Below are 27741 nucleotides of genomic sequence, written 5' to 3'. Positions count from 1 at the left end.
TTGGGGTTACTTAAGACATTGGAGTGTCAGCAACTAGTCAACTGGGCTGTTAAAAATAACTAAGGAATGTTCTCCTCTCATCCAGAAGGCTTCTTCAGTTCTGAGCGGCTTTGTGGGAGTGGCCTGCCCATCATTAAGGAGTTGGTTTCATGAATAGCTGTCATTTAGGGTCATTAGCTAGACAAAGGCCCAGGTCAGTCTTTAGGGTCACATGTCCCAGGAGAGAGTGGAGTTTTTTCACCTGTGTGTGAACAGGTGTTTACCTGTTTGGGGTGAGTATTCTTCACTGTTATAAGTTATGATTTAGGCCTCCCCCTCCATTTTGGAATGGTGCTTCTAGACAAAGATGATGCTGGTGTCAAGATGATCTTTAACGAGCATCACATTCCTGTTTATTATTGTGACAACAGGTGGCTTTGGCCACGGAGATCCCTGACTACAACCAGCTAGTACCAGTGGGAGGCAGCCATGCTTCGACAGGAGCACAGATGAGGCATTTCTGTCACAGTTATGATTTCCAACTTCAACCACAGTCTTCCATCCTCTTGCCACTGCTTTCATCTTCTTCCAACATGCGGTTCTCCACTCTGGGCCCTGGAAGATGCCATGATTATTGCAATATCCCCATGACACTTCTGAATGGAGAGGTGGGACAACAGAAACAAGTACATTTTTGTTAACCTTACCTACAACAGCACCATCTAACCTGTTAGACAAGGGAATGGAAAACAGGATGTGACCAATGAGCTCTAAAGCTACTTCAGGAGCCTAAATGAGAGAGGCCTCAATGTAAAGGTTAATCTGTAGGGTGACATTCTCTCTACTGGTAAGAAAGACTACTTGTTAAGGAAGAGTCATTTTTCCTTCATGCTGAGAACAGTTCACTGTGAAATAACAAATTGAAAAACATCGCCTCACATGACCCTATTATATATACCAGTATACTGTATATACTGTGTGTGTGTGTGTGTGTGTGTGTGTGTGTGTGTGTGTGTGTACACACACACACACACACACACACACACACAATCATTTAATAAACCTTTGAACAATGTACTACACTCCAACCAACATGTTACATACTTTAATATGGTTTGAAGTAAGACAAACCATCTTAGTGAAAGGACGAAAGAATAACTGAGACAAAGATGAGTTAGCAGACAGCATTAAACAGGGTTGCAAATATGATGGTTTCTAGCTCAGTGAGTGTATACGACTGTGTAGGAAAGACAGAGACAACATCTGTTATGGCGGATGCCACACAGGACACTAAATCCACAGAGGTTTATTTCAAACAAAAAGAGCACCAAACAAATCTTTCAGGTGTCGTTGAAACGAGGGCAGGCTGGATTAACCAGACAAGACTGAGCGTGGTGAGCGAGGCTGGAAGCAAAAAGCAATCAGAAAAACTGAAATTTGTTCAACTAGCTTACAATGCAGCAGGTGAGAAGCTCCAGAGAAGGGGTCAGAGAAATCTGCCTGCCACAGCCAGCCTGCACAGAGAGGGAAATGAGCACAAAAAACAAACCTGACCTCCACATCCTAACAACCTCTGCTCCTACCCCATGGCAAAATAGTAGTAGCAGCAGCAGTAACAGCAGCAGTAACAGTAGTAGCAATAATAATAGCAGCAGTAGCAGCAGTAGCAATAGTAGTAGCAGTAATAGCAGCAGTAACAGTAGTAGCGGTAATAGCAGCAGTAGCAATAGTAGTAGCAGTAATAGCAGCAGTAGTAGTAGTAGCAGCAGCAGTAGCAACAACAGTAAAATCACTTTGTGTTGTGTTTTTACCAGGTGTCTCAGACCAGTACACGGGGAAAGAAATTGGACCTCAACTTCAGCAGCACACGGCTCAGCACCAGAGAACTGAGGTCGGACATCTGGTAGAAGGACTACTCGTTTGATGCTGGATTCCTTTTCAGCTTATAGTCTGATCTTCCACAGACAACAGAGATAATATTTTGTGTTTACCAAGAAAGATTATCAAGACAAGACGCTGTACTTAAAGAAGCTGCTAATCTTCAAGTAGTGAACAGTGACGCGCTTCTTTCATTCTTGAGTGGGCAGCATGATTGAAAGGCACTCTGAGCATTAGGCCAAGCCAACATTTTACTCCTGATAAACCATGAACAAAACCAGTGACCAAGCCAAGATACAACTTTACTGATGATCAAACAAAAGTGCATCATAGACTTTTTTATTTTTTATCTAGTTAAAGCAATTCATAGAATACTGCATTTTATAAGAGAATGTGAATAAAGACCTGGATGATGCATCCAATCAGATCCTTTTTCAAAAGTAGATTTTTCATACTTTTTTGGGGGCATTGACAAAAAAAAGAGGAGATGTTCCTGGTGGACATGATTCATTGTTTTCTCAAGGTTTCAGGAAGAGTTTAAAGGCTGTTTGACACTCTCACTGTTGCATGTGAACCGTTGTTGGCTCACACGGTGGCCTGGACCTCTTCTACTGGCCTCTCTCTTAGTAGACAAGCTACTAACTGTTTGTGAGGGAAGTTCTCCTAATCATGAACAACAAGGATTTGGCTAAGAATTGCTGATGCAACCTTTAATCCTTCTAGAATGTTAATGTGTGTTTTTTTAAATCCAGTCTTTATTTAAATACCTGTTAGTTACTGAATCAGTGCAGTTTTAATAACATAAGACGGTAAGAATGACAGCTATCTTTTCATGTGGTGTCTGAATAGGGTCCAGATCTGAAGAGTCATTTTTTAAAAATATTACCGTCCTTGCTGTTTTTAATTCATGTGAAAATGTGTTTTTTTTCTGAAAGTTCTGAATTATTTTTGTTGATAATTATTAGTTATTCATTATTTCTAGGTGTAAGGTGGATCATAGTTGTCTTATTCAGTAGCAATATAAAGTAAGGTGGGTGTCCATTGGTTTCAAAAGATTTCTTTAATCTTTCACTGATTATAGTTGCAATAATTTAACTAATAATAAATAAAATAAATTGTTTTCAACATTTTGATTTTCATTTTGTGATTCCATAGCAGATTCAAGTGAAATCCCCATTAGGGATTTAAATCAGGATATTGACGTTTTCAGCATTTGAATGACGTCTTGAACCAATTATATTCAGACCATGCTGTAGAGACTGAACCATCTCCAACAGATGTTGACTTTTTCATCTTGAAAATGGCGTGGACAACCTGAATTTGTTTGATCTTACAGAGACCCGCAAGCTACAGACCAATCTAGGGACCAATCTAGCCAGACAGACCAAACCCCAGACAATCTAAATTCCACCATTTAGCAGTAGGAGCAGCAACAGCAGGAGCAGTGGAAGCAGAAGCAGCAGCAGCAGTCACACCAGCAGCAGCAGTAGTAGCTACAGCAGCAGCAGTAGCGACGGCAGCAGCAGCAGCAGCAGCAGCAGCAGGGTCAGTAGCAGCAGCAGTCGCAGCAGCAGCAGCAGCTACAGTAGCAGCGATGGCAGCAGCAGCAGTCATACCAGCAGTCGCAGTAGCAGCAGGGTCGGCCGCAGCAGCAGCAGCAGGGTCAGTAGCAGCAGCAGCAGGGTCGCCAGTAGCAGCAGTCACACCAGCAGCAGCAGCAGCAGCAGGGTCGCCAGTAGCAGCAGTCACACCAGCAGCAGCAGCAGCAGCAGGGTCAGCAGCAGCAGCAGCAGCAGCAGGGTTAGCAGCAGCAGAATTTTCCCAAACATCTCTCCCCTTGAGGCTCTAGCTGGGGTCTGACCAGTGCTTTCAGGTTGAGGTACACGGCAGGAGTGGAGGAGCACATGCTGTACAAAGAGGTGACATCTCCATAGATGTCACCTCTTTGTATCACTATGTAAATACCACCTGTGCTTATCCTCTGGGTCACCCCATTGTCATACACTAAGATTTTGACACTGCTGAAAAATACTTTGGTCTCATCAGGGACATTGTTCACCTGACTTGAGGCCTCTACTACCCCGTGCTGCTCCACATAGCCTCTAAAGGTAAGTTGGTGTTAATGTTGTGCCACACATGCACTGAGAGTAACAACCAACATGGGATTTGCGAGCAGAGCCAAGAGGTCAGAGCACTCACAGGAGTCTGGGTGACAGAAGAGTTTAACAAGGCTCTCCAGCTTGGTTACAGAGTAGGTGAGATTACAGCGGTGCTGGAGCAGCAGTGGTTTTACAGGATACATCCAGACATTCCTGAAGGGAAAGCAGGATATGTACATGTGTGATGCAAGCCTTCACCTTGTAGATGCTCCCCTAAGGAACAATCATTACCTTTACTCTGATAAGCAGGGGAAGGTCGGGGTTGGGCTGTATTGTGTTTTCCACTAGTGTGGTTGACCCATCTCTCCTGCTGGCTGTGTCCACCGCTGCAGCTAATCGGAGTGATTTGGAGCCTCTTCAGGAGCCAAGAGCAGCTGTCCATCATCACATGGTTTCATTGTTGCCAGTGGAAAATCGAGCGTTCCAGACTCTTTGTTCTTGTGATTTTTGCATTTTGACTAACTTTTGGCCTTTTGTCTCCTTTCCTGAGGTCACCAGGTTTCCCTCTCTGAGGAGCACCTCACCTTTTGTCTGTTTCGGACACCATTCACCACCGCAGGCACGAGCAGCACGCGCACCTTGCTTCATTTGTGTAAATTACATTGTGTAAATAGAGGAGATAAACCATTTTTCATGATAAGCTGTCTGCATTCTTGAAGTTTGGCTGCAAATCACAACACAACACATCCACTGTTCCCTTATTTGTGTAAATAATGTTTCTTTTAATGTTAACTTCAAATTAGACTTTATTCACGAGTTTGAAATTAAGGCTGTGGCAGTTAAAGTGAACTCTCATTTAGGTATATGTGGTCAACCAACATTACTGTACATCCAGGAGCCGGGTAAAGATATGACTTATTTACATATAGACTTATTTTACAAATAGACCCAACGATCAGCTCAAGATCAGCTAGAGGTTCTAAACACAAATGTCCTGCACTGAAGGATGAATCTGGGACCATGAATTGTTCTACCAAATGAAGCATGATTCAGCACTTTCCATCTCATGGTGACCATGTTCCACTTAGTTGTGTGTTGGTGTTCTACCCCATGTTGTCATGAATTGATACCAGTCACGGTGATGGTGAGCACCAGTCTTTTCTTTCTCATGTTAATGAATTGATTTGTCGGATTACTAACAGAAAAATGTGTGTGTGTGTGTGTGTGTGTGTGTGTGTGTGTTTATGAATGCGTAGTAGTTTAAAATGTTTATGAATTCAGTAGTAACACAAGTAATAGAATAAGTACTGTTGTCGATCTTGGGCCCCCATTGTAAAGAGGTGGAATAGGCAGGTGAGGTCAAAGATGGTTGCTTCTGCCTTTACTAATAGCAGTTTTAGATTTTGCCAAAATATAAATGACTACAACTGGAGGCTTCTTAAAGAGTTGTTTGGACACCCTGATAATAAAGAATTACAATAGTCCAGCCTGGAAGTAACAAATGCATGGACTAACTTTTCAGCATCATGGTGGGTCAGTAGCTTCCTGATCTTTGTGATGTTCCTCAGGTGAAAAAAGGCACTTCTAGAGACTAATTTAATGTGTGAGTTGAAGGAGAGATTTTGATCAAAATTTACCCCTAGATTCCTCACAGAGAGACTAGATGTTAATGAGATACCATCTAGAGTGATCATATGATCTAATCTATCCCTGAGAGGTTAAGGACCAAACACCATGACCTCAGTTTTTCCTGGGTTAAGGAGGAGGAAATTTGAAGACATCCAGGACTTTATTTCTTTAAGACAGGTCTGGAGCTTCACTAACTTCTCTGTCTCCTCTGGTTTCATGGATAAATAAAGCTGAGTGTCATCAGCATAACAATGAAAATTTATCCCATGCTGCCGAATAATGTTCCCTAAGGGAAGCATGTACAATGTGAAGAGGATTGGTCCAAGTACAGAACCTTGAGGAACTCCGTGGCTAACCCTACTGTATGAGGAGGGAACACCATGGACATGAGCAAACTGGTATCTATCAGATAAATATGATCTAAACCAGTTTAGTGCTGTCCCTTTAATCCCAGGATGCTGTGATCATCTGTATCAAAAGCAGCACTGAGATCCAGCAGAACCAGCATAGAGACCAGTCCATGATCTGAAGCTATGAGAAGATCATTAGTAACTTTAAGAAGTGCCATTTCTGTGCTGTGGTGATCTCTAAAGCCTAACTGAAACATCTCAAACAGGCTGTTTCTCTGCAGGTGCTCCAGTAACTGAGTCACCACCACCTTCTCAAGAACTTTAGAGATAAAAGGAAGGTTGGATATTGGCCTATAATTTGCTAATACGTCAGGATCCAGTGATGGCTTTTTAAGCAACGGCTTAATCACTGCCACCTTGTAGGACCGGGGTACATAACCTGACACTAAAGTGGTAAAACATCCTCCTTGGGATGGGATCTAAAAGACACGTGGTGGTCTTGGATTTCTGAATTAGCGATGACGCCTCAGAAAAATATATAGGGCTGAATAAGTTTAAGGGCTCGTTGGAGAACCTGTATGTTCCCACAGTCAGCACATCTGGTGATGGTCCAGTTGTTGGGATAGCCTGGTTAGCTTTCTCTCTGATAGCTAGAACTTTATCAGTGAAGAAGCTCATGAAGTCTTCACCACTAAGGGAAGAAGGGATACGCGGATCTAAAACACTGTGACTCTTGGTTAATTTGGCCACAGTGCTAAAAAGAAACCTGGGGTTGTTCTTATTTTCCTCAATTAAAGAAGAAAAATAAGCTGTTCTAGCCTTACGGGGGCCTTTTTGTAAACTAATAGACAGTCTTTCCAGGCTACATGGTAGCTGTCTATTTTACAAGAATGCCACTTCCTTTCCAGTCTTCGCACTTTCTGCTTGAGGGTCCTGATATGTGAATTATACCAGGGGTGACCTCCTCTGATTTACTATTTTCTTTTTCAGGGGGGCAGAATCAAGCGTGATTCTCAGTGAGTCTGCTGCACCTTCAGCAATAGTCGACCTCAGCAGGGCTAAGATTATAATGATTTACCCCTGGGGAAACACACGGTGGTCCTGGGATTAGCACAGGGATCACTTCCTTAAACTTAGCTACAGCATTATCTGAAAGACATCTGCTATAGTAAGACTGTGCTCTGAGCATAGAAGAATCCTTAATCATAAATGTAAAAGTGATAAAAGAATGGTCTGACAGGAGTGGGTTCTGAGGGAACACTGACACATGTTCTACCTCAACACCATAAGTCAGAACTTAATCTAGGGTATGGTTGAAGCTATGAGTTGGTTGGTTTATCTGCTGGAGGAAACCAACTGACTCAAGTAATGAGATGAAGCCATTTCTAAAGCTGTCATTTACAACGTCTACATGGATATTAAAGTCTCCAATGATAATGACTTTGTCCGTTCTAAGGACCAAGTCAGATAAGAAATCAGAGAACTCAGACAGGAACTCTGAATGTGGCCCAGCAGGGGGCCGAAGATAGAATGGCAGTCGGAGTATGTGCAAATAGAAGAACAAGCGGTGAAACTGAGTGAGCTGTTTTCCTTTTCCAGGACTCTTCCTATGGTTAAAGCAGGTTTCTGAGGTTTCCACCTCACCCCCGGCAAAGGCCACTATACCTGGTTAGCGTCCCGCACGATTCACTATGGCAAGTTGGAGTCACTATTTGTAGATATTGTAAAAAATGTTTCAGTTCGAGTTTACTCTGCGTTCTGAGGCTCTGTCCTTGTTTCTAGGGTCACCTACCCTTTTTTCTAAAGGCAAAATAGTGTATCTAGTCACATCAAAAATAGAAATACCTTATATGTTTAACTAGATGGTTAATGGGTATGCGCATGCATGTTGCATTTCTCTCCTGCGTCCCCAGTCTGTTTTTCTGGTTGCCATAGTATTCCCGGCAAAGGTTTGGCACACCCCTGATGACACCTGGTGGCCACTGATGAGGGCCTCTTTCTATGCCTCAATGTTTTGGGTCAGCACCCTCTCTCCTCTAGGTTTTGGGCCTAGGTCCTATTAAACCTTTGGTGGTTTATGTGGTTTGGGTTTGTAGCTTTGTATATTACTATTTTGTTGGATTTCTGTTTTTGTTTTTTTGTTATTCTTTGGAGTTGTAGTTACCTCTGCCACCGCAAGTAGGCATAGTTTCCATTCTCTACCCAGATGTACTCCTGAAGGGCTTTCATGATGGTTGGACTGGACATTTCTCACTCTCTTTTTTTTTGTTACTGAATGTTCATTTTAAGTACATAAAATTATTTTATGATTTTATTATTTGTTGATGATTATTTTCATGATCATCAACAAAGCGCGTCACAGATCCAAGTTAACGGACCAACACGTCAGCTCTAGCCTGAGAATTGCCACAGCAAAACTAACTCCCACTTCAATCCACTGGCATAAAAGGGAGACCAACAACACCATTCCTGCTGAAATTGCACGGAAGTTTCTCTCTGGTGAAATAAGCCTTGCATATTCATGCTTTACTGCCTCTTAAAGACCAAAACCTTTTGTGTCAAGGCTTTTACATGTCAATTATATTCATTTACACAAACATTCCTTTCATCTGTTCCTGGTCCGGCCCCTCGGTCAAATTTTAGAACCCATTGTGGCCCATGAGTCAGAAGCTGCCCACTGTGATCTAGACTCAGCATCCAATCTCCTGCCACTAGTATCAGCTGAGGTCAGATGACGAGAGAAAGGTGTACTGTTCACAAGCAGAGGAACAGATGAGTGCCACTTTGTGAAGTAAAAATGGCAAATAAAATTGATTGAATCCCTAAATTTGATTAGATTTAAATTGATTATAACTCTTGTCTTGTTTTTATATTTGAAAAGTCTAAATATTTTCTAAATATTTTAAATAAATGTTTATGTGTACCAGTGGTCAATTGACTCAAATTAGTGTTGAATCATGTTGCTTCATGTGATCCCCCTGTGGTTTTGCATTTTAACATTTGATATTTTTCTCGTTTTCTTAACCACTCTATCCCTCTCGGGGTCTCGAGGAGAAGCCACAATGGGTGAAGGCAGGTCCACCCCTGGATGAGTCGCCGGGTCATAACAGGGCCCTAGATGAGCATTTGTGGATTTGGTACCTGGGCAGTGCTCTGAAGGTGTATGAGCCAAGAACCCTCTGCTCCTCAGCCTAGTTCCCAACTGGATGAGCTGTCAGAATCCAAACTTGGGACTTCAACCAGTATTTATTTGTAGTGTGAGCCATCAGGCACCCCTTACTTGTAAACATGTCATTAATTGTATGTAAAATAAAACACTTTGTAAAAAAAAATAAAACAAAAAAATCATAATCACCTTAAACTGTTATCATTGACTCAGGTGGATGTGTTTCTATTTTCAGACAGTCAATGCTGGCATGGGTCATTTTATGACAGAAAAAATTTGGGTTTATTTACTGAAATATGCTGCATAAAGCACACACACACACACACACACTCAGTGATTTTTTTCCAAAGTGAATCATAATTGTTCTTTATATATATTTCACCTGTGGGTCAAACATTTGACACTTAGTAAAGCACTCAAAAATACCAGCTGAGGTCTAAACTATCAGAATGTACAAGTGTCCAGCCACCTCCGCAGGGATCAATGTCTCATTCGCAACATTCAGGAGGAAACGACGAGCAGGAATGTTTGCTGAAGTCAACAGCCATGGAGCAACTTCACACTTTAATAGAAAATGTTCCTTTCTCTTCACTCCTACCAAACCAGAGAAGAGCACCGGTTGGTTCCTTGGCTCCCCATCACAACACCGAAGAGTTCCCTCCCACCCAACATCATGAACTGTCACCCAAGACATCCACCATCCAGACTGGAGGTTACAGGCTTCCCATTTGCATAATCAGCACGCATTTCTTAATGTTACAGCAAGAACTTGTGGCCTCCTATTATACTTTTAATAGGATTGATGGAGCTGAACTTTGACTCTCTCATTGAATTTGTCCTTTCCAGCATGAAAAGATCTAAAATGTCAAACTGGGTGAATGATGCCATGCATGTTGAAAAACCTCAATGATCCCTGTTGAGGGTTCTAAAGATCAGACACACAGGCCTGACAGCAGTTCATCTAATCCCCACTGACCTGAGGCAAAAAAACAAAGAAAACATGAACTAAAAGACATTTTACTGAATCACAAAGTTAACAGCTTTGTAAATAACAGATGACAATGTACAGACAAATTACAGACAGGATCAGAATGTGGAAGGATACACTGACATTTTTCTCTTATTAGAATATTTTACTGCCAAAACACAGTAGAATGATAGCATAGAGAGAATGATCAAGATTCAGCTCGTCACTCAGAGTTGCCACCCGTCCCTACCATGAACCCCCCTACCCACCACCCCCCACCCCCACCGCTGTAGCAGTGCAACTATTCCATCACCACTGAGGGGGGTCTACTGCTGCCCCTCTTTCTTCTCTCCTTCTGATGAGCCTGAACTGCTGCCGTCCCGCTCTGCTGCCATCTACAGAAGAGGGAGGGAAGTTGCAGTTCACTCAACAGGAATACACACCATTCAATGACATCTGCATTCAGGTCCCACTTCAGGATACAACACCCCCAGCAGCCAGGGAAGGCTTTTGCTTTACTAGTCAGTCACATAAGTATTTTCAGTCCATGAATCTAAAAAGGAGTGTCAGTTCTCACCTTCTTGTAGGCCATTTCAAAGAGTTTAAGCGATGCTTGCTGCAGGTTGTTGGCAGCCTGTTTGATGTTCTCTCCAGTTTCTGAGTCTTTGTTGGCAAGAAGGTCCCGGACCTTGGCGATCTCATCCTTCAGCTTGTTGCACTAACAGAGCAGATAACAACAACTTGATTATCTCTACAGGGGAGAGTCCAACCTCTGTTTATCCGGCTGAAATGCTGGAAAAAAAATCAATTCTCATTCAAGTGGGTGCTGTTCCTGGGTGCAGAGGCCCAGTCTGTGAGGGCCCAAGCAGTAGATGTGCTGGGACCTTGCCAGAAAGCCTCCTCACTACCCTCAACCACTGCACATGTTCATGTGTTTTAATGCAATGTGAAAACAATAATATCTCTATTTGGGGGGTGATAAAGGACGGTTAGGGATTAAGTCAGCTCCGAAACACCACACAAACCTCGTCAGCAGGAAGTTGATCCTTGAACTCCTCCATCTTGGCCTCTGTGTCATGGACGATGCCCTCAGCAGTGTTGACAGCCTCTACACGGTCCTGACAAACATCACACAAGTGGTCATTCAACCAGCAACAACTCAGTTGCACACTTGCAAACATCTGTTGGGTCATCCAGTCCTCACCTTCCGCCTCCGGTCTTCCTCAGCATATTTCTCAGCGTTCTTGATCATGTTCTCAATGTCGTCTTTACTGAGCCCTCCTGATGACTGGATCACAACTGTGGGGAGGAGAGAAGGTGTTGACATGCTCATCAGCATATTGGCAATAAAGCATCATTTAAAAAAAAAAGTAGGAGACTCACTTTGTTGTTCTCGCCCTGTCCCTTTGTCCTTAGCGGAGACGTGCACAATGCCATTAGCATCGATGTCAAAAGTGACCTCGATCTGAGGGACACCACGAGGGGCAGGAGGGATCCCGATCAGAGTGAACTGACCCAGCACCTTGTTGTCTGCAGCCATTTCTCTCTCTCCTTGACACACTTTAATTTCCACCTGAGTCTGTCCATCAGCTGCTGTGGAGAACACCTGCAGCAGAGCACAAACCATCGAACCATGGTCACACCTCCAGCTGGCTGGATGCTGAGACTGCATCTGATCCACGTACCTGGCTCTTCTTTGTGGGGATTGTGGTGTTTCTGTTGATCAGTTTGGTGAAGACACCGCCTAGGGTCTCAATACCCAAAGAGAGTGGGGTCACATCCAAGAGCAGCACATCAGTGACATCACCAGCCAAAACACCTCCCTGGATGGCTGCTCCGATGGCAACGGCCTCGTCGGGATTCACAGACTTACTCGGAGTTCGGCCAAACAGATCCTGAACAGTCTGCTGAACCTGCAAAACCCAACAATGGCACTGCGGTTATAAACTGAGCTCCATTAGTCACCTCAGAACAACTGATGCTGTTTGGGGAACAAGTTTTGTAGCTTTCGGCTGATACTGTGCAAGCAAACATGCTACCTTGTACTAATGCAGCAGTATTGTTGGTTTTAAACACTTGCTTAGAGCTAAAAGGTGGGGGAAATGTGTTGGGTAGTGCAACAGTTAAGCATAAAGTCTGCAGGCAGCAGAACCCAAACATGAAAGCAGGAAAATGGCCTTTTATTTCTCATTGAAAAAAGAAAGCAACATAGCAGCCAGGCCAGCAGCAGTCAGCTTCTAAAGTGAATTGACCCTGTGGTCACTGCTCATCTAAACACAGGCTTTAGCAAGGTCTTTACACTTCCCATTGTCTACTGTACCTTGGGCATCCGGGTCATGCCACCAACCAGAAGCACCTCTCCGATATCGCCTTTGGACACCTCAGCGTCCTGCATGGCCTTCTGACAGGGAGCCACGGTGCGGCGGATCAGGTCAGCCACGATGCCCTCAAACTGCGCCCGAGTCAACTTCATGTTCAGATGTTTGGGCCCAGAAGCGTCCATGGTCAGATACGGTAGGTTGATGTCAGTCTGCACCAGCAAAAACAGCAGTTCCTCAAAACTCTGGATTCAACCACTGCATCGGTCCAAACAGCAATAACATGGAGCAAACATGTACGGCTGCTTCTCAACACGGGACAATATCAGAGTAGAATTCAGATTAGACATTCATATATTCAGGGATTATAGTGATCACTGACAGCTAATGAAAAAACCAAAATTCACTCATTTCAGAATTTTAGAAAAGAGGTCAAGTCTGCAGAGTCTTGGCATCTGGCATTGATGAGCACACCTCACTGGAGACATGTCATGTACCAGCTTGCTTTAAGACCACCACCATCATCCCCATCCCCATAAAGCCAAGGATCAGAGGAATGAACGACTACAGACCTGTCGCTCTGACCTCTGTAGTAATGAAGTCCTTTGAGCACCTTGTGCTTCAACACCTTAGATATTTCACAGACCCTCTCCTTGACCCCCTGCAGTTCACCTATAGGGCCAACAGGTCTGTAGATGACGCAGTTAACATGACTCTCCACGACATCCTCCAGCACCTGGACTCTGCAGGAACCTATGCCAGAATCCTGTTTGTGGACTTCAGCTCTGCATTTAACACCATCTTACCACCCCTTACAAGTCAAGCTCTCCTGGCTGAGCGTACCCAACTCCACCCACAGGTGGATCACAGACTTCCTGTCTGACAGGAGGCAACATGTGAGGCTGGGGAAGCACACCTCGGACTCTCTGATCATCAGCACTGGTTCCCCGCAAGGCTGTGTTCTCTCCCCTCTGCTATTCTCCCTGTATACAAACAGCTGCACTTCTAATCACCAGTCCGTCAAGCCCCTGAAGTTTGCGGATGGCACCACCCTCATCAGGCTCATCTCCAGAGGGGATGAGTCTGCTTATAGACTGGAGATTGATAACCTGGCGAACTGGTGCGCAGAAAACAATCTGCTGCTTAACGCACATAAGACAGTGGAGATGGTAGTGGACTTTAGGAAGAACTCAGCCCCACTTACAGCCATCACACACCCCAGTCAACACTGTGGAGTCCTACCACTTCCTGGGCACCCTCATCTCCCGGGACCTTAAGTCGAAGCTGAACATCAGCTCTGTTATCAAAAGAGCTCAACAGAGGATGTACTTCCTGTGGCAGCTGAAGAAATTCAACCTACCAAAGACAATGATGGTGCACTTCTACACTGCCATCATTGAGTCCATCCTCACCTCCTCCATCAGCTACTGCCAAGGACAAAGGCAGACTGCAGCGTGTCATCTGATCTGCAGAGAGGGTGATTGGATGCTACCTGCCCCCCCTTCAGGACCTGTACACCACCAGGACCCTGAGGCGTGCAGGCAGGATTGTGGCGGACCCCTCCCACCCTGGATTTAAACTTTTAGAGCCACTCACATCTGCCAGAAGACTGAGGTCCATCAAGACCAGAACTTCTCGCCAGCGAAACAGCTTCTTTCCCACCGTGTCAGGCCTCCTCAACAAGGCCCAGGAACCCACAGATATTGCCCCCGCCCCGAGTAAGAGACTCTATGGGGCCACTGCAATATAGCAGCACCATGCACTCTCCTCCACCACACCACCATCACCCTGCACAAGACACTTTTCACTTCCTTATACCGGACTTTAAATATGCTTTTTGTATAGTAAATATGCCTAATTTTTATATTTCCTTATCTTTATCCTTATTTTACTGTATTATTTTTATCGTGTCTGCATGGCAAGCAACAAACACCAAGTTAAATTCCTCGTATGTGTAAACCATTCTTGGCAACAAAGTTTGTTCTTGCTTCCTTCCTTCCTTCATCTCAACCCCAGAGAGAATCTGTGGGATACTGTGAAGTCCCAACTAGGACCACAACCAAAGATTATTCTAACGCTTATTTTGATAGTCCATCAACGCTTGGGTGAGCAGATGAGTAGCACCCTTCAGCGTGGGGAAGGCGTGCGACTACTTTGTGGACCACAGAGAATGCAACGCAAATTCAATGTAGCATGTTCGAGGTTCGAGTAGAATAAAAATTCTGACAATTTGAAATTCTGCTCCCGGACACATTCTCAAAGAGGACATGTCCAGGCAATGGAGGACGTGGAGCCATGTGGACACTTGGCAGATGGCTGCGGCCACAGAGCGGATAAAGCAGGTCGGGTTAGCAGCTGGTAGATATCAGTCCTCAACACAGCACCACATGTCAACATCGTAACACAAACACCTTTCATGTGTTGGTACTCCTGATGGTAGTGTTGGGACACAACAGCAAACTCTTCTAAATGGACACGTGCTCTCTGGACAGCTGTCTCAGAGCTGGAATATCACCTGATTTAATAATATGACTGCTATAGTTACTCCAGTGATCACAGACCTGCAGGGACGAGGACAGCTCACACTTGGCCTTTTCAGCAGCCTCTCGGACTCTCTGCAGAGCCATGTTGTCTTTGGTCAGATCAACGCCAGACTGGATGGACAGAGGACATTCATCAGATTCTAAGAGTGCACACAGAAAAGATGCTACATTCTAGAATCAGAGCTCTGCACCATTTCTTTACCTCTCTCTTAAACTCCTTTACAATGTATGTGAGAAGGTGCTGGTCGAAGTCCTCGCCGCCCAGGAAGGTGTCACCATTAGTAGACTTGACCTCAAAAACTCCTTTTTGGATCTCCAGGACAGAAATGTCGAACGTGCCGCCTCCCAGGTCATAGACAGCAATTCTGCAATCAAGCAAGCATGCTAATGCCATTCTGTCGTCATGTGTCTCCATGTTTCAGTAGCAACCTGGTCAACTTACATCTTGTCCTGGGTTTTGTCCAGACCATAAGCCAGAGCAGCAGCGGTAGGCTCGTTGATCACACGAAGGACGTTTAAACCAGCAATCTGACCAGCATCTTTGGTAGCCTGAAATTCACCAACATACAACAATGCCTTTAATATCTGAAATATAATCCATTATCAAGCAATTATAGTGGGGAATTTATAATACAATAGACCTTTTAATAAACATCTGCTGCAGTTGCTAAATAAAAGGTGTTAAAGTACTCGAGGCTTTTGTTTTTCCATGAACCCTAATCAAGAATTTTAGAGGGAACATAGATGTTGGGGTGGGGTGTTTCTGCCCAAAATCTGCCCCCCTACGAAGGCGGCCTGAATCCGACTGAAGTTTACCATTCAAATAGTTGCATTTACATTAGCCCCTTTGGCACCAAGTGGTTACATGAGCAGTTCTCAGAACAGCTCCCTTCTCAAACAGTTCTACCAACTACCCTCCCCCAAAACCAGCATTTTATTTGCTTTTGGACTGATCAGTGGTTAAGTACAAATGGTTAAAGTTAATTAGAATTTATTAAGCTAAAAATGCTAAATGATGTGCAGGCACTAATACCAATTTATGAGCTTTTTATATAAGACTAGGCTACATACAATAAAATTAGGGCCATCAGTTGAATAAAAATAGCACATAAAACAATGAAATCAAATAATGTCCATTTGCTTAAAGTATACAAAATATAGATTCAATAAAAACTCTAAACAAACTGAAAAAATATCCAACATGTTCCTGGCTTCCACTTTGTCTATTTTTGCTGCAATGAAATGTAAAGCAGTCTGTTTGTGAGCATCCAAACAAAGAGCAATGTTGGCCATCTTTGAGCAGCAAGAATAAAGAGCATCTGTGTCAAGGGTTGAGGATGTTTCTTCTTCATAGAACTGAAGCATAATTCACCTCTTTATCTGAGTAAATTTGACATTGTACTTGCTCTAACAAGAGAAAAACATTCAACCTTGTTAGCGTTCAGCTACCTATACAGCGAAGACAAACTTGGTCAAAATGGAGCTGGAACAGCAGCTTGATTATTTAAAAGTCAAACATGGGGTGAGGCTGTAAGGCACTACAGGGGGTTAGGAGGTGTCACCACGTTTCGATGCCAAGGAAGAAGACCCCACTCTGAGGTAGGAGCTACAGGAATTCTAGGATCTATGGACAGTAAAGGGGAAAGTTCCCAACTCCGTCCAGACCAAATGAGAAAAAAAAAAAAAGGGTTACAGGAACTGCAAAGGTCCCTCCGGTGCTAAAGGGGCTTTTGTCTGTGGAGGTAGTCCAGGAGGACATTGGTCACAAATGTAAATAAACATACCTATCAATCGAGATGAACAGGCTGTACACCCTTTAGCATGGTAACGAACAACACTGGAACATGCGTTCCTCAACTTGCTTACCTGTCTCTGAGAGTCGTTAAAGTAGGCCGGGACAGTGACGACAGCGTTTTTTGCTTTGGTTCCCAGGTAATTTTCTGCAACACAAAAGAGTGAGGGATGATGCAGAGGTCAGAAAGAGACTTGGGATTTCTCCTCTAGAGTTTGTGGGACTCATACCTGCAGTCTCCTTCATTTTCATTAGAACAAAGGCTCCAGCCTGACTGGGTGAGTACATTTTGCCATGAGCCTCCACCCAGGCATCACCGTTGGATGCTCGGACAATCTTGTAGGGGACGTTCTTACTGTTGAAAGAACAATGATGTACGTCATATAATGAGCTGACAAAAACGGTCTAAAACCCTCACATGTGGTTACTGTGACTAAATAGCTACTCACAGGTCTTTTTGGACCTCTGGGTCATCAAAGCGACGTCCAATCAGTCTTTTGGTAGCATACAGTGTGTTCTGCGGGTTGGTGACAGCCTGGCGTTTAGCTGGCATACCCACCAATCGCTCTCCATCAGCTGTGAAGGCCACAACTGAAGGGGTCGTCCGCGCACCCTCAGCATTTTCCAAAACCTGGCAATATACACCAAACCCTCAAATTGGAACGCTTGCAACACACATTTCAGCCACAAAAATCTTCTTTCTAGACAGAGAGGCAACAATACTTGGACAAACAACGGTTGCATCAGTGAAGGTGTTAAAATCATCGAAGGATGCAAATTATCCCCATCATTTAAACTGAGCCGTTAGAGCTGATGCCAAGCATGTTAGGGGTCCACTCCTGCCCACCTTGGCCTGTTTGCCCTCCATGACCGCCACACAGGAGTTGGTTGTCCCCAGGTCAATGCCAATGACGGCACCCTTCACAGCCTCTGACCTACAATACAGACATGGTTATTAGGTAGTTTCTCACTCACACACACACACACACACACACACCACACACACACACACACACACACTCACGCATAGTCCCTTCTGGACAGGGCTCCGAGGGTGTCTGACTGGAAACCACCCCAACATGCCTGTAAAGACATCACAACATGGACAATTATCGAACTTTAATATGTTCCTCAAACCGAGATGCAACTAATGGCACCAGGTTGTGTAAAAGATGTCGCATTGAAGGTCAACGATTAATTTGTGCCACAAAAAGATATTAAAGTCAAATCGCAGCAAACCCACTTGACGGTATCCAAAGTGCGTCACATATATTTTACCAAGAACCTTGTGTAACCATCAGGTCAACGAGTCGATGTTTAATAACGAGCTGAAAGCTTTGATTCACCATGCAGAGATCAGCGCTGTCTCTTTTCTCCTCTATCCTTACACAAGACTTGCATGCGTGACTTTAACAGAGCCTCGCTCGTCAATAAGTAGGTCTCGAGTTAGCAGACTAAGCTAGCCGGGAGGTTGTCAAACCTTAACACTCGAAATGTGAATATTCAAACTTACCTTTTTAATCAGAGACGGAACGTTCGTTCTGCAGCTATTTGTCCGGACAGTCCTTGAAACGCTTACTGCTACACGTAACATCTTGGTAATTCTAATTAAAGGCTAACTTGCGCTGAATTAAAGTCCGAAGCGACGTGTTTGACGGTCAAAAATAAGCCGTCAACCTGTTGAAGAGTAAAAAAAAGTGAGAAAATGTGACCAAATCTCCAAATGACGATCAGCTGCCTCGATCACAACCCTTTCACGCAGATGTCTGAGCAAACTAGAGTCGCTTCTAGAATTATCCAACACATGTTGCACCATGCAAGGATGAAGGACCGGAAAGCGGGCGGGCGATTTATATGCCTGAGTAAAATGTAGGCGTTCTAAGAATCTATAGTTGTTTCTAAAGAAATATCTACATTATAGAATTGATTAAACGCTTGTGATATAAAATACAGTTTTATTTTGGGACTAAATATGTGTTGTTTCACATTTATGTTTCCTCTTTCTGATCAAGAAAGGAAAAGGGCAGTCTCAAGTAGTGGGCATGTGAAGGTCATGATGTAAAGCGGGTATACCGGCGTTTGGCGTTTATTACGTCAGTCAGAGATGCGGATTCGTGCAAATGATGAAATATATTAATCCAAAAATAAACATTATGTCTATTGTGAACGTCGACATTTTACAAGCCAAATCGACAATGTAATGCCTCTATTAAAAGACTTGTTGGGCATTGTTAAAATGATTTACAGTGTCCCATGGTTGGGAGAACTGCAAACTACCATGTAAGGCTCATATTCACATGGAACACAACCAATCTGACCATATCTATTATTATCAGCACTTCTGTCAGAGCATTTCTTGATAATGTTTGGGTTTTTACATTACTGGTTTTTTTTAAGTCATGAGATACAACTATAACACACTTCTGTTCCTTCTTTTCCTAGAAAAAGGCATATGACATCAGGACAAGCTTTTCTTCCTGATATCCCCCTTAATCAAATTCTAGTGTCAAGAACCTTCTTTTGTCCAAGGCCAAATTAAAGTAAACCAGGGTACAGTTTGCATGCAGCCCCCACTTACAGAAATGATGCAGCTGAGATTCACACACATGGGGACTTCACAGAGATCTGTTCAGCCTCGCTCTGGGTGAACCACATTGATTTTTGTCTCTCTCCTTCCCAACATTACAATCGTCACCCATTCAACCAGATCAGATTTTTTGGCCCAAAAGATTAGAAATTCTGGTATTATAGCTACAAGTCCAACACTTCAGCAGAAACAACCTTAAATGAAGCACCTTTGGGGGTTTTGGTTTATCTAACAAATCTGTGACATTAGTAGCTTTTCTTATGTATTGGTGGTCTTTTTTTATAATGTTATTTGTATATGCCAATGATGAAAACATTGATTTAGGGCTTTTTATTCTGTCTGTCTGTTTAATGCTACAGCATCACGTGTAAATGCACCTGCATCAGTGTATTCTAAATGACAAAGTTTTATTCTTTTCTATTCTGTTCTTTTGTGGTCAGGCCAGTGAATAGATGTTTAGCCCCTCTTGCCCATCCTGATACTCCTCCACAGTAAGTTTTACTGTTGTACTTGTGCTCTTCTTTGGACAACTGCCATGACAAGAAGGTGTAGAGGTGCATTTTCCCAGACCAAGGCTGGCCCTGATCCCCTCCTTGGAAGCAACAAGTAGTAGCTTCTAGTACAAAAGCCATCAGAGGGAGGGAATAACGATGCTTGAGAGTGATCCGTGCAGGGACTCGTCCTTTTCTTTCTTTCCGTTTTAAAACAATATTTTCATGAGGAGGTGAGACACATTAGAAGAACAACATGCCTGACTGACATTAAATGTCCCATCACAACCACATCACTATAGAAATATTGAGACCACAGAAATACTGCGCATCTCAATAAAGTGAACAGCAAATTAGGGCTTCCTAGTGGCCCGGAGGAGCATAAACAGGCAAAACAAGTAAGAATGCAGAGGTTGAGAAAATAAGAAAAACAAAATAAATAACAGTGGATTCATTAAAAACATATAAACGCTACTTAATATTAATGAAAGATACAGAGGGAAATTAAAGAGCAGAAGCTGCCAGGGTCCAGAAACATGATCACCTGACAGGCTTCTGTCACCCTGCTGGATCATGGCTTCCTCTCCTCTCCCTCTGTATCCATCTACAGGTATCGCTGCATTCATAGCTGTACGCTGATCCACTGAACTCTTACACTAGCACTTTGTAATAATCAATGTATTTCCCTGATCGCTGCCTATTCTCTCCTCCCTCTCATACCCAGCACCACCATCAGCAGGATGGTCCCCCATATGAGCCTGATCCTGTCCCAGGTTTCTTCCTGTTAAAGAGTTTTTCCTTGCCAGTTGCTTGTTGGGGGTTAGGCCCTGGGATTCTGGAAAGCGCCGAGAAACTATTTTGATTTTAACAGATGCTAAAGATTGATTATTTTAAATCTAGACTCAAATCAGATCCATTGCAGCCATCTGTGCTCTTTATTATCTCTTATTGGTTCATCATCAGACCCTCAAGGGTAATTAACTGTGAGAAAGGCACCTATAAGGCACAGCCGAGAGAGTAAATGTGTAAACGCGGAGGACTCAGGTGGGATGTTAAGGTGAGGGTTTGAGGAAGCTGGTGCCACAGGGTGCAGTGGAAAACTCTCAGGATGGATGAGTGAGAAAAGAAATGTGTAGTACATGGTCTCCAAACAGTGATGGTCAAGACAGGGTCAAGAAGACTGGTCAGATGTTGTAATGAGATCACACCGTTGGTTGAAGCATTTATTTATAATTGAACTCTGAAGCCAGAAATGGAGTTCCCACACACCAGCACGAACAACCTGATGAATCTATGTCAGTATATACTGGGCTATACTACACCACCAGTGGAATCGCCTTCATGACCTCTTTAATCCATTTCATCTATGTCATTATTTACTGTTCTGTGAGTTTTTCAAGTTGGTTATTGATTCTTCTCAACTGGGCCTCTGTGGATCGCAGATGGTTGACTTCCTGTACCAGAGCCGGCAAACTAGATGCTCCATACTGGAGGACAGAGCACAGGAAATGGGCTGTTTTAGAAAAGTGTGATCAACAGCATTCAGGGGATTCTTCTGTGTGTGTGTGTGTGTGTGTGTGTGTGTGTGTGTGTGGTGTGTGTGTGTGTGTGTGTGTGTGTGTGTGTGTGTGTGTGTGTGTGAGAGAGAGAGGGAGCATGTGTGCACAGACCATCTCATTCTCCTCCGAGTTTTGGTGTCTCCAGTCCAGGTATTGTCTGTTGAGCTGAGTGAGGTGATGAAGGAAGGCGCGTCCCTTTCTCAGGTCCCACAATCTCAGCTCCAGTTGAGTCTTCTGCTTCTGCAGCAGGAATGTCTGCCTCTCTGCTCTGAACAGTCACATCAACAACAGTCAAGGGCAAAACCACACCTGTCTTTAGGATCAGAACCAGACAGAGGGAGATTTGAAGAACTTTTATTCCTGATGTGTTTACATTCTCTGTTTATCACTCAAACAAAATAATAAAAAGTTAAAGTTTAGGATCAGATCATTTCCTCTGAACACAGGACACCCTTCACACCCCAGGTGCATCCAACCATCTCTTTGGTCCATTTATGCAACCTAAACTCCACCCTTAGACCAGTTATCATGGACACCAGCTCCTCAGACCTCTGACCTGGCGTTCCAGATGGTTAACTCAGCTGTCCCCGAGATGACATTAACCAGCTGGTGTACAGCATTCCTCCTAGCACAATAATGTGGAATAAAAGATAAAAAGGCTGAAGGAGAAACCCTCACTGACAAATTGGAACCACCTCTGCTGCTGTCCAAACAGCCCCTCCAGTCTGGGACACTGGACAAAAAGGTGGTGAAGGGTCTCTGACTGGGAGCAGAAGGAGCAGGCATCCCCTGCAATTGTCACCAAACAGTGCTCCATTTTTAATAAACGGAGGAGCGTTCGAGATCATTATCCTTTTGGCTGGACTACTAAGAACAGGAACAAAGGTATCATGATAGCTACTGGTACACCAGTCCCATAAACATCGCTAACTTTAGCCATGCTATCTGAAAAGCTAACAATGATGAGCTCCAATCATGCAGGAGGCAGCATCCCACCACCTCTACAAAGCTAAACTGGCTTCCACCAATAAGCAACTCACTGGTGGCACCAGCTTAAATATCAGGCCAGCGACTCCACCTCTCCAATTCTCCCTCACTGAGCTGGTTACCAGACACCAAACCAAACTAGCCCCCAACCAACCAGTGATGAAACTATGAGGCGTGGAGGGAAAATTAAATACATAGAGCAAAACATTGAGTAAAAAAGTTCAATCATGCTGAGTCCCACTCACCAGACAGAGACAGAAACAGAGACAGAGACATACGGTACCTCATTAGCTCATATTTTGTGTCCAACAGCCTCTGAGTCTTTGTTTGGCCCACATATTTCATCTGTCACACAAACACATGTGATTAGCAGCTCAGGTGGATTTCAAAGCAACATTAAGCTGCGACACCAGTTTGATTGTGTATGTATCCTCAGCACCTAGCTTTGTGCAAGAAGCTGTTCAGCCTTACCTGAGCATTTCTTTGTTTAAGGACCTGAAGGTTCTTTGTGTTGCAAATCTAGAGAAACACAATGAGATTAAGTCAAAGCTTCTCATGACAAAAAAGGTGGCTTGTGTGTGATTCAAGTCCCTATGTGAGTGTGTGGAAGCTCACCTTCTCCTGCAGCTGCTCCTCTACGATGGAGGAAAAACGGTTGATTGACTGACTCACAATGTTTGACTCCACCGATTTCCTGAAATCAAGTCCAGCACAGTTACATGAACATCAGCATGCTGTGTAAACGCAGCAGGCCTTCAGAGAGTGGACGCTGGGACAGGTCACCGATCCTAATCTGGGACAAATTTCACTCATGCGTTTGCCCCAACGATGACCGCAACATCTTGAGGAGCCAAATTAGAGAATTTGTGCTATTTTTTTGGTCACTGTCCTTCAAGGGTTATTTCTGAACAGAAAGAAGTGACCCAAAGCCAAGCAGTGCCCCTCAAAAGACCAGTGCTGAAATGGAAAACTAGGACAGGGCATCCTCATCACTCTCCCCCACCGTGGAAGAATTGCCCCATTCTGAACCAGACTATGCCCCCCACTGGATGGTTGAGAGGGTCCTCTCCTCTCCCTCCCCTCTCTTCTCCTCCTCCTTCTTCTTCTCCTCCTCTCCTCTTCTCTCCCTCCCCTCTCCTCCTCTCCCCAGTCGGCCATCAGCAGGAGGGTCCCCCTACATGAGCCTGGTCCTGCTCAAGGTTTCTTCCTGTTAAAGGGGAGTTTTTCCTTGCCACTGTTGCTTATCTGGGGTTAGGCCCCGGGATTCTGGAAAGCGCCTTGAAACAATTTTGATTGTATAAGTCGCTATATAAATAAAGATTAATTTGATTTGATTTGAAATGGAATCACTTCTTGACATTCCCCAGGGCTCCAGAGGAACCAGAGAGGTCCTTCACAGGTTGTTGTCCACCAGGCTGGTCCAGCATGTTTCAATCATCCTATTGGTTAAATGAACTCTAATCTGATTGACAGATGAACCAGCAGGGACGGGAAACTAATCTGAAAGCCCAATTCTGTTGAATCCCATGTCGTTCACTGGTCCCCACTCATGAACTGGGATTGTCACCAGAGTTAAGGTTCACTCCAACACTAACGTAGTAACAAATCAACCTTTTCTGGTTTATTTAAAGCGATAATAAACAGATGCAATTTAAGTCTATAATTTAATTATTTTAAAGAATATGTTACTTAGTTTTATTTGCGGTCCCTTGTTTTCAACTCTCTGGACAACAATGCATCCATCCCATCCTCCTGCGATGCTGGTGTACCTGTAATGGTCGATGAAGTCCAAGAACGCGTTCAGAACCAGCTCTGCCTCTGGCCTCTTCTGAGCTTGCCGCTGTCCTCTCTGACGATGGCTGACAGCCCTTCCTGAAGAAGAGCAACAGGAACCATGAAGTCAGTCAGCATGGCTCTGAATCTCCAACTGTCAGAACCTGAGGCCATGGAGGTAACCTGAGGTAAAGGAGATCCTCCCCACGTTATTATGAACACTTCATAACAGACACAGTATATCGGACAACTGGATCCTCCCATTTCTATTCTTCATGATAAACTCACAACCAGAACCAGAATGAGTAGAAACACTCCATATTAGGGTTCATAAAAGCCTGCAGCAGGTCTTGTTGTCTTGTTCTCCACCTGCCTGAAGCGTTCTTTCTGGATGCGGCCCCATCAGTGGAAGTCCACATCCTGGCTTTCTTTGGAGCTGGAATCTGAAACCCGATGCAGGTGGGAATGAATAACAACTCAATAACAATGGCCTCATGTCTGTGCATGCAGTCCTCCTTCCTCACCCCGCTCAGGTCCTTATGGGGCACTTCGTCCTCAGAGGTGGAGGAGGGGCCGTGACCTTGAGAAACACCAGCAGCACCAGAATCCCCCTAGAAACCAGGAGAACATCGCAACATCATCACAGTGGTAAGGGTCAACCCAATATTCACTAAATATTCAAGCTTGAATTATTCTGGAGATTTAGTGACTACACTGAGGCAAAGGTCAGGACCCCTGTCACCTCACAGACCCCCTTTATCTTCTAGCATCCAGAAGCTTCTGTTGGGGCCTGAGGAAGGTTTGTTGCACTTTGTGACACAGAATTCTGTCAGCTCTTGTATCTTCAGCCTGACCACCTCAGCTAAGCTCTGCCTTTCCACACTTTGAGGAGGTGGTTAACCTGCTGCAGGGGCCAGACTTTTGCTCCTCCAAACATCACAGTGGGAATTTCTGACAAATCTGTCAGAACCAGTCCACCGACCTCCAAGTCCCGTCTGTGCAGACAAGGTTCTTCCAGAAGTCTTGGCTCCAGGCTGTCCTTTCTGTTAACACCAGCCTGGCCTTTATGCTCAGAGCAACGCTTTCCTCTCATGAAAGGGAAACCTTCTGACTCCATCAACAGCAGCAACAACATGCTGCTGGTCTCGTTTAGGGAGTTTGATGGCCTCAGACACCTCCTGTGTCTCCATGGTGCTCATGCTCACTCCAGCTGTGAGGAGCTACACGTGTGAGCCTCCTTCAACATGCTGATGCTCCGATCATGTGCACGTGATGTCACACACCTGGGTGGCATGTTAGCCAGAGCTTTTAGGCATTGAAATACACATTTGATTACTTGACTTGTGCTTTATGGTTTCCACCCATTCAATAGCCACATGTCCCCATTCATCTCCTACCCGTGTCCGAGCTTTCTTGGACTTTGGAGTTCCTGGTTCCCTCTGCCATCTTTTCTTCTGGGTTTTCACTGACCTTGATGACAGATAATTGGGTTCATCCTCAGCAGAGGCCTCATGCAACGTCTGATAAAACCATGATCTCTGTGGCCTCACCTCAGTTCAGACGCCCGCCGAGGACTCGCTTTCTTCTTTCTACCCGAAGGAACAAGCTGACTGTGGGACTCTGGCTGCGAGCCTTCTTCTGACATAATGCTAAATGGATCGGTCAGGTTTTAGAGAGATGCTACTGCCAGATTCTTTTTACAGGCAGAAATGTGGAAAATGGCCAGATTTGGACCAACCCTGCTGCAATCCTGCTCCTTCTGCTCCTCTTTGCCTCTTGTGTTTGACTGGCAGCACCAGCCTTGGACATGTGTGGGTACTCCCTTCTCTCCGCATGCTCTTCATGGGCACAGTCACCCTCCAACTCATTCAGGTGCTCCTCCAAAGCCGTACTGTGCAAACGGTGTCCTGCAAAGAAATAAACACCAGGACAGGTTGTGGAAAGGTGATGAAGAGCAGAGTTGGAATCCAACTATACAGCGAGAAAATGGCCTCCAATCTTTCAATGCAGCATCAACAGAGGCAACATTTTCCAATGAGTCAAAAACATGTGCCATTCAGTAATTAGTCATTAAAGGATCACTTGGACTTTGTTACTCAATGTTAGGTTGTTCTACCTTTATCTAATAGACAAACATAATAACCACAGTCCCTTAATGACAAAAAGTGTTTTACTCAATCAAATAAAGAATTTGTTTGAGAGTATTTATTTCTGTTTCCAACAATTCCATACTGATCATAAATAAGACCAGTATGAGGAGACACTCACCACCATGGAGCTGCAGTCCCTCCAGGAAACTGGCTTTCTCCACAGTAGACAGGTTGGGAGAGTCCAAATCCTTTTGCATCTGAACACATCAGTCAGACTTTTAAAAACTGCTAGAATCTCAATCAATCAATCAATCAATCTTTATATAGCGTCTTTTACAATCAGAATTGTTTCAAGGCGCTTTCCAGAATCCCAGGGCCTAAACCCAGACAAGCAACAGTGGCAAGGAAAAACTCCCCTTTAACAGGAAGAAACCTTGAGCAGGACCAGGCTCATGTAGGGGGACCCTCCTGCTGATGGGGGGGGTGGGTAGAGAGGAGAGGAGAGGAGAGGAGAGGAGAGGAGAGGAGAGGAGAGGAGAGGACAGGAGAGGAGAGGAGAGGAGAGGAGAGGAGAGGAGAGAGAGGAGAGGAGAGAGGAGAGGAGAGGTAGAGGAGAGGAGAGGAGGAGAGGAGAGGAGAGGAGGAGAGGAGAGGAGAGGAGAGGAGAGGAGAGGAGAGGAGAGGAGAGGAGAGGAGAGAGAGGAGAGGAGAGCATGACCCAGTGGGGTGACAGAGGCCTGTCAGGTGATCATGTTTTTGGACCCCGGCAGCCTTGGCCTATAACAGCATAGCTAAGATGTTAACCTAATGATTAGATGACCCCCTAAGTATGATAAGTTGTCTATCTATGATGGTAACTGGAACTACAGAATTAGTAACAATAAGCTTTTTCAAAGAGGTAAGTTTTAAGTCTGATCTTAAAAGTAGCGATGGAGTCAGCCTCCCATACCTGGACAGGGAGCTGGTTCCATAGCAGGGGGCCTGGTAGCTAAATGCTAAATGAAGTAACAAAAGCATGAATGAACTTTTCAGCATCATGCCGCATCAATAGTTTCCTAATCTTTGTGATGTTCCTCAGGTGAAAAAAGGCACTTCTAGAGACTAATTTAATGTGTGAGTTGAAGGAGAGATTTTGATCAAAAGTTACTCCTAGATTCCTCACAGAGAGACTAGATGTTAATGAGATACCATCTAGAGTGATCATGTGATCTAATCTATCCCTGAGAGGTTCAGGACCAAACACCATGACCGCAGTTTTTCCTGAGTTAAGGAGCAGGAAATTTGAAGTTATTTTCTTTCGTTAGAAACTCCAGAAGCAGCTTCCTGCTGAGACAGGTAGACTAATGCAAATGATGGGTTCATTAAAAATACTCTGCTATAAAACAGTGATTTAGGAAACCAAATACTGATCAAAACTCTAAACAGTTTGAATTCGAGAAGCCGCCAAACGACTTACTTGTCTTCGCTGCTGCCGCCGGTGTAACCATCAAATCTGTCCGGGCTGCTGCGATTCCAGCCATGGCGACACCAGAG

General features: G+C 44.3%; 3 protein-coding genes across 5 annotated transcripts in view; 1 reads left to right on the top strand and 2 right to left on the bottom strand.

Annotated features, from left to right (window-relative positions):
- Positions 1–2984, top strand: part of il1rapl2 (interleukin 1 receptor accessory protein-like 2) — a 60105-nt gene extending 57121 nt beyond the window's left edge. For all 3 annotated transcript variants that reach the window (XM_057043919.1, XM_057043920.1, XM_057043921.1), the window contains 2 exons: positions 411–647; positions 1794–2984. In XM_057043919.1, the coding sequence (XP_056899899.1) occupies positions 411–647; positions 1794–1886 (330 nt within the window). In that variant the 3' untranslated portion in view covers positions 1887–2984. The remainder of the gene's footprint in view (positions 1–410; positions 648–1793) is intronic.
- A 7118-nt stretch (positions 2985–10102) lies between these two features.
- hspa9 (heat shock protein 9) lies at positions 10103–18520 on the bottom strand. The gene is made up of 16 exons (XM_057043923.1): positions 18235–18520; positions 17746–17804; positions 17569–17656; positions 17171–17352; positions 16952–17076; positions 16796–16869; positions 15372–15478; positions 15132–15294; positions 14948–15040; positions 12389–12598; positions 11754–11981; positions 11452–11674; positions 11273–11367; positions 11094–11186; positions 10646–10786; positions 10103–10463 (listed from the first exon to the last, which is right to left on the bottom strand). The coding sequence occupies exons 1-16, from the start codon at positions 18313–18315 to the stop codon at positions 10395–10397; spliced, it is 2031 nt and encodes a 676-aa protein (XP_056899903.1). The 5' UTR covers positions 18316–18520; the 3' UTR covers positions 10103–10394.
- A 2489-nt stretch (positions 18521–21009) lies between these two features.
- Positions 21010–27741, bottom strand: cenpu (centromere protein U). The gene is made up of 13 exons (XM_057043959.1): positions 27665–27741; positions 26387–26465; positions 25857–26025; positions 25669–25767; positions 25516–25588; positions 24643–24729; positions 24488–24561; positions 24115–24213; positions 22961–23039; positions 22817–22864; positions 22629–22690; positions 21470–21626; positions 21010–21286 (listed from the first exon to the last, which is right to left on the bottom strand). The coding sequence occupies exons 2-13, from the start codon at positions 26463–26465 to the stop codon at positions 21176–21178; spliced, it is 1137 nt and encodes a 378-aa protein (XP_056899939.1). The 5' UTR covers positions 27665–27741; the 3' UTR covers positions 21010–21175.

This window comes from Takifugu flavidus, chromosome 9, assembly GCF_003711565.1.
Source record: "Takifugu flavidus isolate HTHZ2018 chromosome 9, ASM371156v2, whole genome shotgun sequence".
NCBI lineage: Eukaryota > Metazoa > Chordata > Actinopteri > Tetraodontiformes > Tetraodontidae > Takifugu > Takifugu flavidus.
Note: the sequence above shows the minus strand (reverse complement) of the source record. Positions and strands in the feature narration are given on the sequence as shown.